This window comes from Sorex fumeus, unplaced genomic scaffold (genome assembly GCF_029834395.1).
Source record: "Sorex fumeus unplaced genomic scaffold, SorFum_2.1 ptg000124l, whole genome shotgun sequence".
Lineage (NCBI taxonomy): Eukaryota > Metazoa > Chordata > Mammalia > Eulipotyphla > Soricidae > Sorex > Sorex fumeus.
The window spans coordinates 754,266-770,167 of record NW_026606181.1 but is presented as its reverse complement, the minus strand read 5'-3'; the positions used below and the strand labels follow the sequence as shown (position 1 = coordinate 770,167).

The following is a 15,902-nucleotide window of genomic DNA, read 5'->3' as shown; positions in this document are numbered from 1 at the left end:
AAGAAAGCAATTTTTTTTTGGCTTTTTGGGTCACACCTGGTGATGCATAGGGGTTACTTCTGGCTTTGCACTCAGGAATTACTCCTGGCGGTGCTCTGGGGACCATATGGGATGCTGGGAATCAACCCGCGTTGGCTGCATGCAACACCCTACCCGCTGTACTATCACTCCAGCCCCTAATCTCTGTTTTAGTATAATAGGTAAGAACAAAGCCACATACAAAGGATATTTAAAGAAAGGGAACTCAATTTTGCTTGCTTAGAAAGGTATTATCTTTATATCTTTCTCAGGCCCATCTTCTCAGATAGGCTCACCTATTCCCACAAACACGCATTCGAGGTCTCCTCTACCTTAAAAACAGACACAAACTATTCTCTGCTGCTTGAGGCGACACCACTCTGTCATCCCCTTCACGAGGACATTTATATTCACCATCTGCAAACTCAACCCCCAGTCCTTTATTCATTCACCTGTCAAGTGTGGTCTTATTTGGGTTTCTATCACTATCTGAACGTCATTCAACAAATCAAAGTTGAACAACCCATTCGACATACAGCCAGTCCCCTTTCCTCAGTTACCTGACAAAATCTGATACAAGGGACTCTATAAAATTCTCAAAAAATCTTCCTTGAATTTTGTGATACGTAACTTCCTTAATATGCTTCTTTCCGACAAAGGCACCACTAGCCGAAGATTCATCCCAAACATTTAGAGACGCTAAGTTTTGAGTCCCCGTCTCATACCCCCATAGAAAACTAATGATCACCCACATTAAAGTGGGGTTTGGCTATTGGGAGGGGAGAGGGAAAGGGGGAATTCAGAAGAGCCAATTCCAGTTTCTGGTTGCACCGGGGCATGTCGTATTTCACACCTCCATAAAAAGAAAGGCTTTGTAATACTCTTTCTTTTTTTGCTTTTTGGGTCACACCTGGCGATGCTCAGGGGTTACTCCTGGCTCATGCACTCAGGAATTGCTCCTGGTGGTGCTCTGGGGACCATATGGGATGCTGGGAATCAAACCCGGGTAGGCCATGTTGGCTGCGTGCAAGGCAAATGCCCTACCCGCTGTGCTATCGCTCCAGTCCCTGTAATATTCCTTTTTAATTACATATTCAAGAACATACTATTTGTAGTTTTTCTGCTCTAATGTGATATAAGCAAGTTCACATTCTTAATGTGATTAAAATGTCTCACCTTTAAACCTAATGTGTCAAACTTCTTCTTTTAAGTTGTCTATTAATGTTTAAATTCCGGTGCCACCATTATGTAAAACATGAGATCCTATACAGTTCCCTCCTTTTATTCACGTAGTATCACATCCTAATTCCCATCCTCCCTTTAAAGCTGACTCTCTTCCAGAAAGTGTTTCTTGGCTTCCTTAGCTGATTATTATTTTCCTATCTTCAAGAGTCAAAATACTTTCTGTTTCCCTTTCTGATAACACTAGGTCTGCATTTCTCCCTAGCCTCTCGTTCTGTCGGTGTAGGAATGGTATTTGGTCTTTGTTTCCTCCAAAATCACCTTGAACACTACCTTGTCCATAATATTAAAAAGGTATGAACTAAATTTGATTTAGACTGTGGACACAGTAGAAACAATAGTTTTCTAGAATATTTGTTTCTTCAAGTAAAAATACTCAAAGATACACAATGATTTAGATGGTTCAGCTGTAAAAAAATTGTTCTTCTTAAACTAAGAGAGCAGAAGTTCCTCTTAAACCCCTGAAAGTTCCAAGATCAAAAGCAGAGTACAGGGGCTGGAGAGATAGGTTACACACCCTTTAATGTGCGTGATCTGAGTTCAATCCCTGGCAGCCTATCTGGTAGCCTGAACACAGCTATGAATAATTTCCTGAATGCAGAGCCAGGAGTGATCCTTGAGCATTGCCAGGTATGACTCCAAAACTTAAATAAAACAAACAACAACAACAGAAAAAAAAAACCCGAAAAACAGATCAGATGTTCTTCTTTGGCCTCTCACATCCCTTTTCAGAAACAAAACTTAAGAAGTGCTCTATTTTGGAAAATGTTCTGTGTGCACTGGAAAAGAATGTGTATTCTTTCTTTTGGGGGTGTAAAGCCCTGTATAGGTCTACTAGCCCTCTCAATTCTATTTCTTCCTTCAAAGCCAATGTTTCCTTACTGAGTTTTGTTCTTGTTGATCTATCCAGAGGTGATAAGGCAGTGTTGAAGTCTCCGACTACTATTGTATTGCTAGCAATATCCTCCTTAAAATCTGTTAGCAGTTGTTTTAAGTATTTAGCTGGTCCTTCATTAGGTGTGTATACATTTAAGAGTGTGATTTCTTCCTGTTGTACATATTCCTTGATAAATAGAAAATGGCCCTCACTGTCCCTTCTAATCTTTTTCAACCTGAAATCTATGTTGTTGGATACTAGTATGGCCACCCCAACTTTTTTGAGGGAGCTGTTTGCTTGCAGGATTGTTTTCCATCCTTTAACAAATGGGACTATCTTAAATTAAGAAGCTTCTGCACCACAAAAGATACAGTGACCAAAATACAAAGACAAACTACAGAATGGAAAAGGATATTCACCCAATACCCATCGGACAAGGGTTTGATATCAAGGGTATAAAAGGCACTGGATGAACTCTGCAAGAAGAAAACATCCAGACCCATCAGAAAATGGGGTGATGAAATGAATAGAAACTTTCTCAAGGAAGAAATACGAATGGCAAAAAGGCACATGAAAAAATGCTCTTCATTACTAATCATCAGGGAGATGCAGATTAAAACAACTATGAGACACCATCTCACATCACAGAGACTGGCCCACATCCAAAAGAGCAAAAGCAACTGGTGTTGGTGTGGATATGGGGAGAAAGGGACCCTCCTACACTGCTGGTGGGAATGCAGACTGGTTCCACACTTTTGGAAAACAGGATGGACGCTTCTCAAAAAATTAGAAATTGAGCTCCCATTTGACCCAGTAATATCACTCCTGGGAATATATCCTGGAGAGGCAAAAAAGTATAGTCGAAGTGACACCTGCACTTGTTTGTTCATTGCAGCACTCTTTACAATAGCCAGAATCTGGAAAAAACCTGAGTGCCCAAGAACAGATGACTGGTTAAAGAAACTTTGGTACATCTACACAATGGAGTACTATGCAGCAGTTAAAGATGAAGTCATGAAATTTACATACAAGTGGTACTACATGGAAAGTATCGTGATAAGCGAAATGAGTCAGAAAGAGCGGGACAGGCATAGAAAGACTGCACTCATCTGGGGAATATAAAGTAACAGATGGAGTCAAACACCCAAGAATAGCCGAGATAAGTACCAGGAATTTTACTCCATGGCTTGGAGGCCAGCCGCACATGCTAGGGGAAAAGGGAGCTCAGATAGAGAAGGGAGCACCAAGTAAAGGGTGTTGGGAGGATCCTCCCAGGATGGGAGATGCATGCTGGAAGTAGACTATAGACCAAACATGATTGCCACTCAATGTCTCTTTTGCAAACCACAGCACTCAAAAGGAGAGAGAGAACAAAAGGGAATGCCGTGCCACAGAGGCAGGGGGGGATGGGGGTGATGGGGGGTGGGAGGGATACTGGGATCCGTGGTGGTGGAGAATGAGCACTGGTGGAGGGATGGGTACTCGATCACTGTATAACTAAAACCCAAGCACAAAAATTTGTAAGTCTACAACTGTACCTCATGGTGTTTCACTAATAAAAATTAAAGAAAAAATGCCCGCCCCCCACCAAAGTACTTTCTTTAAAAAAAAAATGAAAACCGAAAGCATCCCCCAATTGCCCTTAAGGCTTCTTCTGACACTGCCCTGGACTCCTCTGGTGCCCTGGGTGAGGGAGGGAGCTGAGGGAGGAGTGGGGAATGGAGGAGAAGGGTTTGGGGATCCACTTCTGCCTACTTCGGGGAAACTGCATGAAGAGAGAGTAATCTCTGCAACATGACAATATTTTCAAAGACTCTTTACTAAAAAATAAATTCTTACATGTTTGTTTTACATTCGGGCATTTAAGATATTTTTTCTAAGACAAAGCATTTTGAGAAATTATTGTACCTAATGAACTATCATTAGAAGTATAGATGTAACACAGCAACAACTGATGCATATCCCAACATCCAGCCAGTCCACACTATATTATCTGCTACTCTAACCGACATGCAAGCACGGAAAGCAATTTGCTAAGATGAAATATAATGTTATTAATTTTCAGCTTCATTAATAAGCTTCAATACATTTTTCTAAAATTTATTTTGTAATGGCCTCAATTAAGATAGTAAAACAAATTGAGAGAGAAAAAGCGTTTCCTGCTTCCTTTATTACCCAGAAAAATGAGAGTGAGCTGAGCCAACTGAAGAACTAGCATTTCCAGAGAGTCTAACGCAGAGAAGTCAAGACTTGTGCTTAGTTCGCCCAGAAGACAGGCTGTCTGGAGGAGGCCTGACAAGTAGTACACAGCATCACTGCAAGAACAGTAAATGAAACTGAGAGGCAGTGTCTGACGCCTCATTACGGAAGGTGCAGTGCGGAATCTGACCTACCTGGCTGATCCCTCCGGGAGAGATCTTGTATGACTGCAGCTTCTGCTTCAGTAGTTCTGGATCACTATGACGGAATGGGCACCCTGACAACAAAGAACAAGCCAACGCATCAACAAGGTTATTTACCCAGGACTTAGCATAATACCACACTCCAGAGGCTGTCTAAGCTCCCCCTAATTGTCTAACAGCTTATTAATAAAAAAGTTAATTGCCCATGGGTGCAACTGCTTTCCTCTCTTTATCTAAACGACGACTTAGCTGTACGGTTATCAGGGTACTACAGGCTCAAGAGTTGCATAAAACATAACAGCATTCTCGGGCTAAGGTCCCCGTTCACTACCGAGAGGCAACACTTTTAATTATGCCACTTGCTAACCAAGTAGAGATAATCACAAGGTAGCTATAAAACAGCTTATCTGAAATCTTTATGCAATCTCAGAATTTCTCCACATTTAAAAAATTACACGAGAGGTCTATAAGAAGGAAGACAGGACTGAGAAGGTTAGGGAAGAAAAGAAAAAGAGTCAGGGAGAGAGACAGTATCGTGAGTTGGGCGCTGGCTTTGCATGTAGCCAACCCGGGTTGGATATTTGGCATCCAATATGGCGCCTGAGACCACCAGGAGTAATTCTTGAGCACTGCTGGGTATGGTTCCCAAACAAACCAAGCCAAACCAAACTAAAACAGTGTCCATCAAGGAAGTAAAGAGTGGAGAGCGATGAGAGTGAGGTTTAGGGAAGCTGGGGACTAGTGGAGGGAAGTTGACACTGGTGATGGGATTGGTGTTAAAACATTGTACGACTAAACATCGTAAATACAAAACGATAGGACAGAGATTTCTGGTTTCCAGTTCAGACATAGGAGTTACAAGGTGCTGTTCCATCTTTATAAGCAAAAATTAAATTAAATAGACTGAACAATTGGCAGCTCCTCTTATACTCATCCAAGAATCAGAGTCACAGGAAAACCCCAAAGTGAAGAAAGAGGCTGCTACAGAGAGTCACAATTGACCAGAGCAGGAATCTAGGCAGGGGACAGTGGTGGGCAGGGCCAACCAACCTGTAACTGGCAATGGTTAGCCTGTCTGCAGGGACAAGTCTGAGGTACAAACTCCAAGAATCTCCCATAGAAGGTTCTACACTTCATAAACTTAACCTCTAAAGGAACATTTTTTTAAATACTCTGGAACTACTTGCTATATTTATTATTTATTTATTGGGGTAAATGTGGGGGAGGTTGGATGGGGTCACACCCAGTGGTTTTCAGGTATTACTCCTTGTTCTGTGCTTGAGGTTCATATGCTGTGCGGCGGGCAAAACTTCTATGTGCAAAGCCAAGGGCCTTCATGCACTTGCGCCAATCTCTAGCTGCTCTGTGTTCCTTTAAATAAAGCCTATTGGCGTTTGGAGGATCCTCCCAGGATGGGAGAAGCATGCTGAAAGTAGACTATAGACCAAACATGATTGCCGCTCAACGCCTCTCTTGCAAACCACAGCACCCAAAAGGAGAGAGAGAACAAAGGGGAATGCCCTGCCACAGAGGCAGGATGGGATGGGGGTTGGGGGGTGGGAGGGATACTGGGATCCGTGGTGGTGGGAAACGGGCACTGGTGGAGGGATGGGTACTCGATCACTGTATAACTGAAACCCAAGCACAAAAATTTGTAAGTCTGCAACTGTACCTCATGGTGTTTCACTAGTAAAAATTTAAGAATAAATAAATAAATAAATAAAGCAAGCGAGCCTGTCTTCAAGCGGAGTTATTTTTTCGCAGTCCAGTCCAGATGGGGAAATACCCAATTTCTGTTGTCTCTATTCATCCTGTTCCAACTACGAGAGGACGAATTCAGACACTATGGAAGTTCAAAGTTCAGGTCCACAGGCTCTCAAAAGAGAGAACCCAATCACAGCACCCACCTATTCCCAAAACTTTATCCCCATTTTGCTGTTTATTTTCTGGAGTATTTTTACCCGATGGGTCATGCCTATTTATTAAGAGAAAATCACCCAGATGAAAAGGCAGGAAATACATTTTGAAGAGACTGAACAAGGATCATAACTAGAGTGGCATATAAAAAGTGATCTTGAAATGACCACGCCAGAAATGTAAAGTAATATGACTAATATGCGCTAATGGACAAAGCAGGCACAGAGACAAAATTCTAATAAGTATGAAAAAATTGTTTGTGATCAAAACATTGTAACATAAAAGAATGCCTTTGATGGGCTTTTGCGTAGACAGGGCTGAGGAAGAATCTGAGTTTGATATGTCAATAGAAACTTCCAAAACAGAAAAACAAAAAGAAAAATAAAACAGGAACAGAATATCAAAGATCTGTGGGAGTAGGTACTTAAACTAGTTCAAATAGCTCAAGCTTCAGAGCAAGGAATTTTATCAGAGTTAAAAATGGGCATTACACAAAAATAAAGTGAAAAATTGTCCAAGGAGAGAGTAACAGCCCTTAATGTATATGTACCTAGCAACAGAACATGAAAATATATGAAGAAAAAAAAACCAACAAAATTTCCAGGAGAAAGAGACGAATCCAATATTATAGACAGAAACTCCAACAGTCCTCTAACAGAAGGAACAAATCCAGGAGGCAAAAATCAACAATAAAATATTTGAACAGCAGCATCAATCAAGTGGATATAATTGATAGGTATAAATGCCTCCAGAAGATTATATACTTCAACAATCTGCTCACATGCAACAACTTGGGTCACTGATAAAGGGGGAGGGATTGTGCAGGTATGGGGGCAGTGACTCTATGGGAACTCTTGATCTCTTGATCACTTGACTTCCCCTTAAAAAATCATTGATTTGCTCGAGTGGACGCCAGTAACGTCTCCATTTGTCCCTGTCATGTGCTAGTGTGGCCCAATGGCGTCTGTTCATTCTAGGAACACAAAGAGCCTCAAACCGATCGTTAAGGGTCTTGACGAAGATGTCTGACCATCTCGTAGGTGGGCAGCCATGCGGTCTTTTGACATCCCATGGAATCCAGTCGGTAACAGCTCTCTAGTCCAGCAGTCATCTCCAAATCTCATTACGTATCCAGCCCATCTCATTTTCGATGCCTTGGCAAACGAGACAGCGTCCCTGATTCTTGACCGTCAACGTAGATTTGAACTCCAGATTCTTTCTCTCACTTGAGTGAAGAGTGATACTCCAAGATTAGCTCTTTCGATTTCTCTTTGGGAGACCCGAATAGCGTTCTCATCCTGTTTTTGTAGGGCCCAGATCTCTGAGGCATATGTTAATGCAGGAAGAACAGTGGAATCGAAGAGGTGTGCAAGGAGCTGGAGGTTCTTCGTCCTCTTTGCTATTTCTTCGACGCTCTTGAAGGTGTTCCAAGCCGCTCTCTTCCTCCTGCGCAACTCAGGTGCCATGTCATTTGTCATGTTGACTTCTCGACCTAGGTACACATAACTGTTGCATTCGGAGATGGGCGTTCCTTTGAGAGTGAATGGAGAGTCAGGAATGCTGTACTTTCAAAATTAAACTGCAATTGAATTTTGCTATGAACCTAAAGCAATTCCATAAAAAAGTATATAACTAATAAATAACATGATATCACTGTATGTTTGGGGCTGGAGCAATAGCGTTGCGGGTAAGGCATTTGCCTTGTATATGGCTGACCCGGGTTTGATTTCTCAGGCCCCCTTGGAGAGCTTGGGAAGCTACAGAGAGTATCTTGCCTGCATGCCTGGCAAGCTCTGGTCGATATGCCAAAAAAAAATAAAAAACAGTAACAACAAGTCACACAATATGTTGTAAGACGTTACTGGTGCCCACTCGAGCAAATTGATGAACAACAGGAGGACAGTGCCACAGTGCTACTGTATGTTTGATTGGGTAATTTTTTAACTGGTACATCTATATTTCAAGTTTGGAAATGCATATTTGCAAGCAGCAATTCAAAAGTATTCATGAAGAATGCATAATCTCTGACAATTATGAAAACATCCCTGCTACCAATACATTTCTAGATACAAAACTGACTACCATATTGTTACTTCTGGGTAGCGAGAGAAGTTCATTTTCAAAACAGATAAAATTCAGTCTTTAGGTGTGAATGGAATGAATGACAGTCTTTTTTTTTAAAATTTCTTAGCCGTTTGGGATCCTTAAGCATGCAAAACCTCAGACAGGAGGGTCCACCAAGGAACCAGGGTTGTCTTTGTGGCAATCCAGTTAGGCCAGAGCTAGGAATGCCTCTGGGGTATCTACAAAGTATTCGATTTGTCAGTTCTGCTAACACGACTCGGACCCCCACCACGACCATGGCATCCTCTTCCTCCCCTGCCACCACGTCCTGGGCAGCCAAGGTCTCCAAAATTGATCTCCAGCTACATGTTATATCATTAGCTGGCTTCCGGAAATGATGGTCCATAACTGAATCGTCAGCATGAGCCCCTTCACTCTTTGACTTACGAAGAACAAATCCCTTCTTCCACTGCCCATCAGCACCTTCATTTGGTTTTGGAATATTAAATTCTACTTTTGCACGGTCCATATTCTGAATTGCCTTCCATTCATCCAAAATCATCTCTTTGGGATCCTCTTCCTTCTTCAACTTCGTTCTCCTTATTTTCAGTGTCTGCCACTGGCTGTTCTTCACCTTCAGATGTTTCCTCAGTCACATTTGATTGACCCAAGTCAGTTCATTCACCTTTGACAGTCCCTCTGTTGCGAGATCCACTACCACCAGCTTGTCCTCATGTTTCAGGCCACTGTAACGTGAGAAAGAAGATCTATCACTTCCACTATGCCTATCAAATTCACGCTTGCCACGAGAATCAAATCCATCTCCTCGTCCCATTCCACGTCCACGGCCTCCCAGAACTCTTCCAGGACCACCACGGCCTCTGACAGGCTGGTCAATAATCTGTCTATCAACTGAAAATTCTCCGCCTTCACCTTTTTCTTCCAGTGGTTTTTCAAATCGTCGTTCAGGAGGCGGTCGCCTTTCTGGTCTCCTAGCAATTATTTTCCCTTCACCTTGAAGTTGTTGGTCAGGTCTTCTTCCAACACGTCTTATTCCTTCTTTCGTGAGCGCCACGGGGGCTGCATCTCTCTTTCTCACCCACCACGTCGGGGGGCAGCAGGATCTTGTGGTCTTTCTCCGACTCCTTCTGCGGCCGCGTGTCTGCCGCCTTGGAGTTGGTCTGCGCAGCAGCCTAAGAGGCGCTCTCGGACCCTGGTCCCCAACGCTGCCCCTGCCAGATTCTTGTTTCTTGTTCTCCCTTGCCTTCAACACCTCGAAGGGGTCCGATTCGTAGGCAAATAACTGGTCGAATCGATTGGTGACCACGCAGCCGATGCCTTCCTGGTGGCTGGGCAGTGCATCCCTCCAGGTTGCAGCCAAGAGCCAAGAGCGCCTGCTGCAGCTCTTCCCACAGATCTGACTGGGTAATTTTTTAACCGATCGTTTAAATCAAAAACAATCACAACTTAAAAGCAACAAAACGGAAGCTCTAAGACAGGACTTTACATATATGAATAAGAAACAGAAATAGGGGCTGAATATAAGAGTAGATGGGGCACCTGCCTTGCAAAAGGCGGACTTGGTTTTATTCCCCTACAGCACACAGGATGTCTGAGTGCAGAGTCAGGAGTAAAACTAAAAGACAAACCAACCAAAAAAAAAAAAACCCAAGAAATAAAAACACTGCATCATTATCTCAGCGAATAAAAAAACACCTAAACGGGGCTGGAGAGAGTGCAATGGGCTGGAGTGTGTGATATGCTTGCTGATTTTCAATCCCAGCACCACACACGTGGTCTCCCAAGTACCATCAGGAGTGACCCCAGAGCAACAAGCTAGAGTCTGAGGACCACCAGGCGTGAATTCAAACCAAAACAGAACAAACAAAAATACTACGCAAATGATGAATTCTGGGACATGAAACTTGACAGGAAAATCCTCTGAGTTTTACTGGGTCAATCTCAATGAAACTGAAGGGTACATTTCCTCAAAATGTCCAGAACTGCCCTCCCCAAATATCACATTACTTGAAGAAATGTGAATTACTTCAAGCTGAGGTCAACCACCAGGCAGGGTCACAAAACACTTGTCACTACTTTAACTCCTGAAAATTAGGGAGGTTTTACCCAGAATTAGGATTTTTTTTTTAAATCAGAAAAAAGCTTCCTATCACAGAAATCTCTACGGGAGGACAAACATCTTATTACTGAGCAACTAGACTTCAAGCTTCCTTCTCTTTATGGGGAGGGAAACCCTCTCATCTCTACAGGAAGCGCCAGGGCCCTAATTCATTCTTGGCTGGGATATATCCCCTCGGTTTGCAGACCCCCAACCCTCCCATAAGACTCTACATCCATTGAAATTAGCCATATATGTGCGAAAAATAAAATAAAATAAAATTGTTTATGTTCAAATATGATAATTAGTTGCACTGCTAGACCCAAAGGTTCTTCTCATGCTGGGTAAGGGAAAAGTCTCTCTGCTCCTACAGAAGTTAAGTGCCTGGCAAGGCGGCTTCAAAAAAGCTAAAGAATGTGTCAACAGAAGTTCTGGTCACTGGTTTTCAAAGTTCAGGAGATCTATCATTATTCAGATAACCTGGCAACACAACCAATTTTATATGTCTGAGGGAATGGAGTCTGAGACCCTGCATTTCTAAAAGCACCTTAAGTGAGTGACACAAATGAGAACTAACATGTGTTATGTGTACTGGCTACATAAGTGTGTGTGTGTGTGTATGTGTGTGTGTACACACACATATACATAAGCATATATAACTATATATACATACATAACTATATACATACATGTATATGTATGCATAATACATATATGTGTAATAAATCAGTTTTTATGTATATTTGAGCTCTTTCCCTGGCAGTCCTCAGGTTACTCCCTGTACAGTGCTCAGGAACCATTCCTAATATTGCTTGGGAAGCCATAAGGTGCCTGTGATTGTGCTGAGCTCTCTCCCTGACTGCCAGGGGTGACACTAAAACCAAGAAACAGACAAACCAAACAAGCAAAATGAAAAGACAAGTTTGTCTGGGGTTTTCTGTAAGGCATGTGCTCCAGTCCTTCATCTACCTGCTAAGTCGGGGAGACAGATGAAGGCTGGAGCACATGATTTCCAGGCAGGACGCCCAGGCTCCAGCCCCAGGCTCACACAGTCTCCAGAGCACCACCAGGAGCAAGCACCCTACGCACCGAGCCACGTACTGGCTGACTGGCCCTGAGCACTTTCAGATAGGACCAACCTCCCCTCCTTCCCAAATGAAGTTTCATTTAACTTACTAAAATTATAAAATGTTTGGACACATGTTGAAGGAAACTTTGGGAATGCAGAAAATTTCATAATCTGGGCTATTAAACCAAATGACAGTAATGAGAATGAAGCACACTTTTCCTCAGTAACCTTTTGAAAATTAATAAGTCAAGTCTAAATTCGGAGGTTATCCCTTTTAAAGTCCTGTAGCACTGTCCTCCCGTTGTTCATCGATTTGCTCGAGCGGGCCCAGTAACATCTCCATTGTGAGACTTGCTGTTACCGTTTTTGGCATATCAAATACACGATGCGTAGCTTGCCAGGATCTACCGTGGGGCGGGATACTCTCAGTAGCTGGCCGGGCTCTCTGAGCGGGGTGGAGGAATCGAACCCGTGTCGCCCGGGTCAGCTGCGTGCAAGGCAAATGCCCTACCCGCTGTGGTATCGCTCCAGCCATCTGGCTAAGATCAAGTGCAGTATCTGTTCTTATCAGTTTAATATCCCTTCTAAAGGGGGTTGGAAAACCTGCCTCTGTTCTGAAGATACTTGTGAACATGAGAAAAGCAGACTCCTTACGGAGCAGGTAAGGAGCAAACTGAGAACTAAGGAAGCCAGGAAGAGAGCTCAGAGGGCTGGTGCAGATACCTGGCTTGATCCCAAGCTGGAACCCTGATATCACCACCCAGCACCGTGACAGCGCCACCCAGTGGCCTTGATGCGCCAAGCAACACTGGCATCCCTGGGCACTGTGAGGATTCCCACTTCCCATCCTCACCCCCTCTAAAATCAAAGAAAACTGAGAACAAAACCACGTGGCCCAACACAAGCTGAAGTGCTGCTGAATGCATTTCTTTCGCCTGACCTAGTTCAATAATAAGACAAATCACTGGAAGAGTAATGGAGCGCCAGCTTGACACTGATGATTGACATAAGCCACAAACTAGTTCCTGTCAGTCATGCAAAAAGTCATTACAGTGCTCTGGGGTTTGTTACAGAGCTCTTGGGTTTCTGTGCGTTGCAAACACAGCCACTGGAAACACTTACCATGATAATCCCCTTGGCCTGGTGGATTGGTTAGAATGATCTTCAGGCAGCTGAAAGGTGTATAGTCCGTCCTCTTGCCTTCCTTTCCGAAGCTATGGCGGATATTGTAAGCATAGCCTTTATCAAACTGGAGAACAAAGAAAAGAGACAAAGTCAGACAATACTGCTCTAAGGCATTAGCAATGTTACCGGTCACGGTCACAGTCCTCCTGTTGTTCATCGATTTGCTCGAGCAGGCCCAGTAATGTCTCCATCATAAGACTTGTTGCTACTTTGTTTGGAATATCGAATACATCACTGGTAGCTTGCCAGGCTCTGCCGTGCGGGCTCTCGGTAGCTTGCCGGGCTCTCTGAGAGGGGCGGAGGAATCGAACTCGGGTCAGCCTTGTTGGCCGCTTGTAAGGCAAACGCCCTACCGCTGTGCTATCACTCCGGAGACTAACAACGTTAGCAACGTTAGCAGCTAGAAAAGTTCATGTGATTTCATTCTAAAACAAACTTGACAAGAGCAGATGTACACTCAAATCTTAGACGGCATTTACAATTTTGAAAATTATTGATTTTTTTTTCAGGATAAGAATTTGGCCGATCCTCACCCACAAGTGAACTTTCTCCTGGAGCACTAGGCCGCAAATGTGGCTGCACAACAAGTCATACCTCACACCGCTAATATTTCAAGAGCAGCACACCATTTTTGGTGGGGTTTCAAGTAGAAGACAACCCATCTTAAAAGAAAACATGTTTTTACAGATTTAAACTTTCCTCTAAGGAAACTCTCTTGGATCACTTTCGGCTGTTTATTCGTAACAATACAGAATGAGTTATTTCGGTTTTGCTTTGGGGCAAGAGTTGGGGTTTGAGATGAGAACATCCCAAATATGGTGGTGGGATGTTCTTCTCCTCTGTAACTCAGGTGCCAGGTCATTCGTCATGGGAATAACGACTTGGTTTGTAACTATGTATGCTTCTATCTAAAATAGAGAACGAAACTACCAGAAAGATATGGAATAAAGGTGTATTTTTGTTAAAGGAAAATACAGTAACTAAGTGAATATTAAGCAATTTGTAAAAGAATACGGATGCGGAACCTAAGCCATAGAACTTATAGAAAGCTTGACTGGCACAGGGCCAGCACAGGTTTGATTCCCGGCATCCCATATGGCCACCTGAGCACCGCCAGGGGTGATTACTGAGTGCAGAGGCAGGAGCAGCCCCTGAGCACTGCCGGATCCAAAACAAAATAAATAAAATAATAATAAAGGAGAAACTAAGAAGTTTTAAATGGAAAAAAAAATAGTAAGGGAATATGTGATCAGAGTGGATAAAATTGAACGGTTCTTAAAGGCTGTGAAATACAAACTTAAGAGCTGGGAAAACAGCTCAAGTAGAAACTGACACTTGGCCCAGACAAATGTCCCAATTGTGAGGCCTGTTCTCACCATGGCCTCCCTGACCCAGGCCACGCCTGGCCCCAGGAAGCTCCACTAGATATGAGATCTATTTTAAAAAGGAAGAAAAGCCTGAATTTTAATAATGTATTTTATGTAAACCAGATGTTGATTTTCCTTAATTTAGTAAAAGAGTACATTTGTGAACAATGATTAGTCTGCTCTGGAAAAAAGACATGTCAAAGATGTTTTTCCTTTTCTCTTCTTTTGAATCATCTACTTGAAAATCATCTACTTGCTTCATATTTATCATCATCAAGTTATTAAGAAATTGGTCTACCGGGCATAGAGAGAGGTCGTCTGTTGCCGTTATTTGCAGCATTTTTAACTTTGGTTTGGAAATCACACCTGGAAGCGCTCAGGGCTAACTCCTGGCTCAGGACGTAGGGATCGCTCCTGGTGGGCTCAGGGGACTGTATGTGGTTTCAGGGAGGGCACTCAGGTCAGCTGCATGCCAGGTCAGCACCCCACTCACTGTATTACAGTTCTGGTCCCTACTGCTGCTGGTTTTAAGAGATGTGGAGACCAAGAAGGAAACTTCTTTTTTTAATACTGAGTCACGTGAAATTATCAATTTTCAACTCTATGTAATTTTAGTAGGGAGGAGTTTAAGGCTACATCTGGTGGTGTTCAGGAATCTGTCCTGTATAATGAAGTCAGTGATCCAAGGTCACTGTGAGCAGAGCTTACAGGATCACGTGGTGTTGGAGATCACACGTGGACCTCCAGCAGGTGCCCACATTCTCTGAGCTCTTTCCCTGGCCCTACAAGAGATAAGCTTGGTTTGTAACTATGTATGCTTCTATCTAAATCTTTGAAATCTTTAGCATTTGGGTTAGACAATTAAGTTGCATTTCATAATTATTTGTGGGTGTTAAAATATTTTAATGCTTTTGACACATCTTCCACAAATTAAAGTCCTTTTGACTTAGCTGCCATCCTTTCCAGAAAGATCCTTAGAACAGCACATGACAAAATCCCATGACGAATGACCTGGCACCTGAGTTACAGAAGAGAAAGAGAGTGGCTTGGAATGCTTTCAAGAGCATCGAAGGAATAGCTAAGAGGACAAAGACCCTCAAGTTCCAGAATCTCTTCAATTCCACTGTTCTTCCTGCATTAACATACGCCTCAGAGACCTGGGCCCTACGAAAACAGGATGAAAATGCTATTTGCTATTGGGTCTCCCAAAAAGGAATCGAAAGAGCTATTATTGGAGTATCACGCTTCACTCAAGTGAAAGAAAGAATCTGGAATCCCGACCTCCATCAACATTCAAGAATCAGAAACAGTGTCTCCTTTGCCAAGGCATCGAAAATCCGGACACTTAATGAGATTTGGAGATGACCTTTGGACTAGAGCCATTACTGACTGGATTCCATGGGATGTCAAAAGATTGTGTGGCCACCGACCTACAAGATAGTCAGACTTCTTCATCAAGACTCTGAACAATTGGTTTGAGGCTCTTTGTGTTCCTGGAGCGAGCAGATGCCATTGGGCTATACTAGCACTCAACAGGGACGAATAGAGACGTTGCTGGCGCCTGCCAGAGCAAATTGATGAGTAACGAGATGTCAAGTGATCAAGTGATTTATGTGTAATTGAATCTGTGTTATCAATGTAA

At 43.0% G+C, this 15,902-nt stretch overlaps 1 protein-coding gene across 1 annotated transcript in view; it reads right to left on the bottom strand.

Moving 5' to 3' along the window:
- Positions 1 to 15,902, bottom strand: part of PRIM2 (DNA primase subunit 2) — a 349,057-nt gene that overhangs the window by 55,348 nt on the left and 277,807 nt on the right. Inside the window, exons 10-11 of the mRNA XM_056137376.1 lie at positions 12,831 to 12,957; positions 4,531 to 4,613 (exon numbers count right to left, since the gene is read on the bottom strand). Of these exons, the coding sequence (XP_055993351.1) occupies positions 4,531 to 4,613; positions 12,831 to 12,957 (210 nt within the window). The remainder of the gene's footprint in view (positions 1 to 4,530; positions 4,614 to 12,830; positions 12,958 to 15,902) is intronic.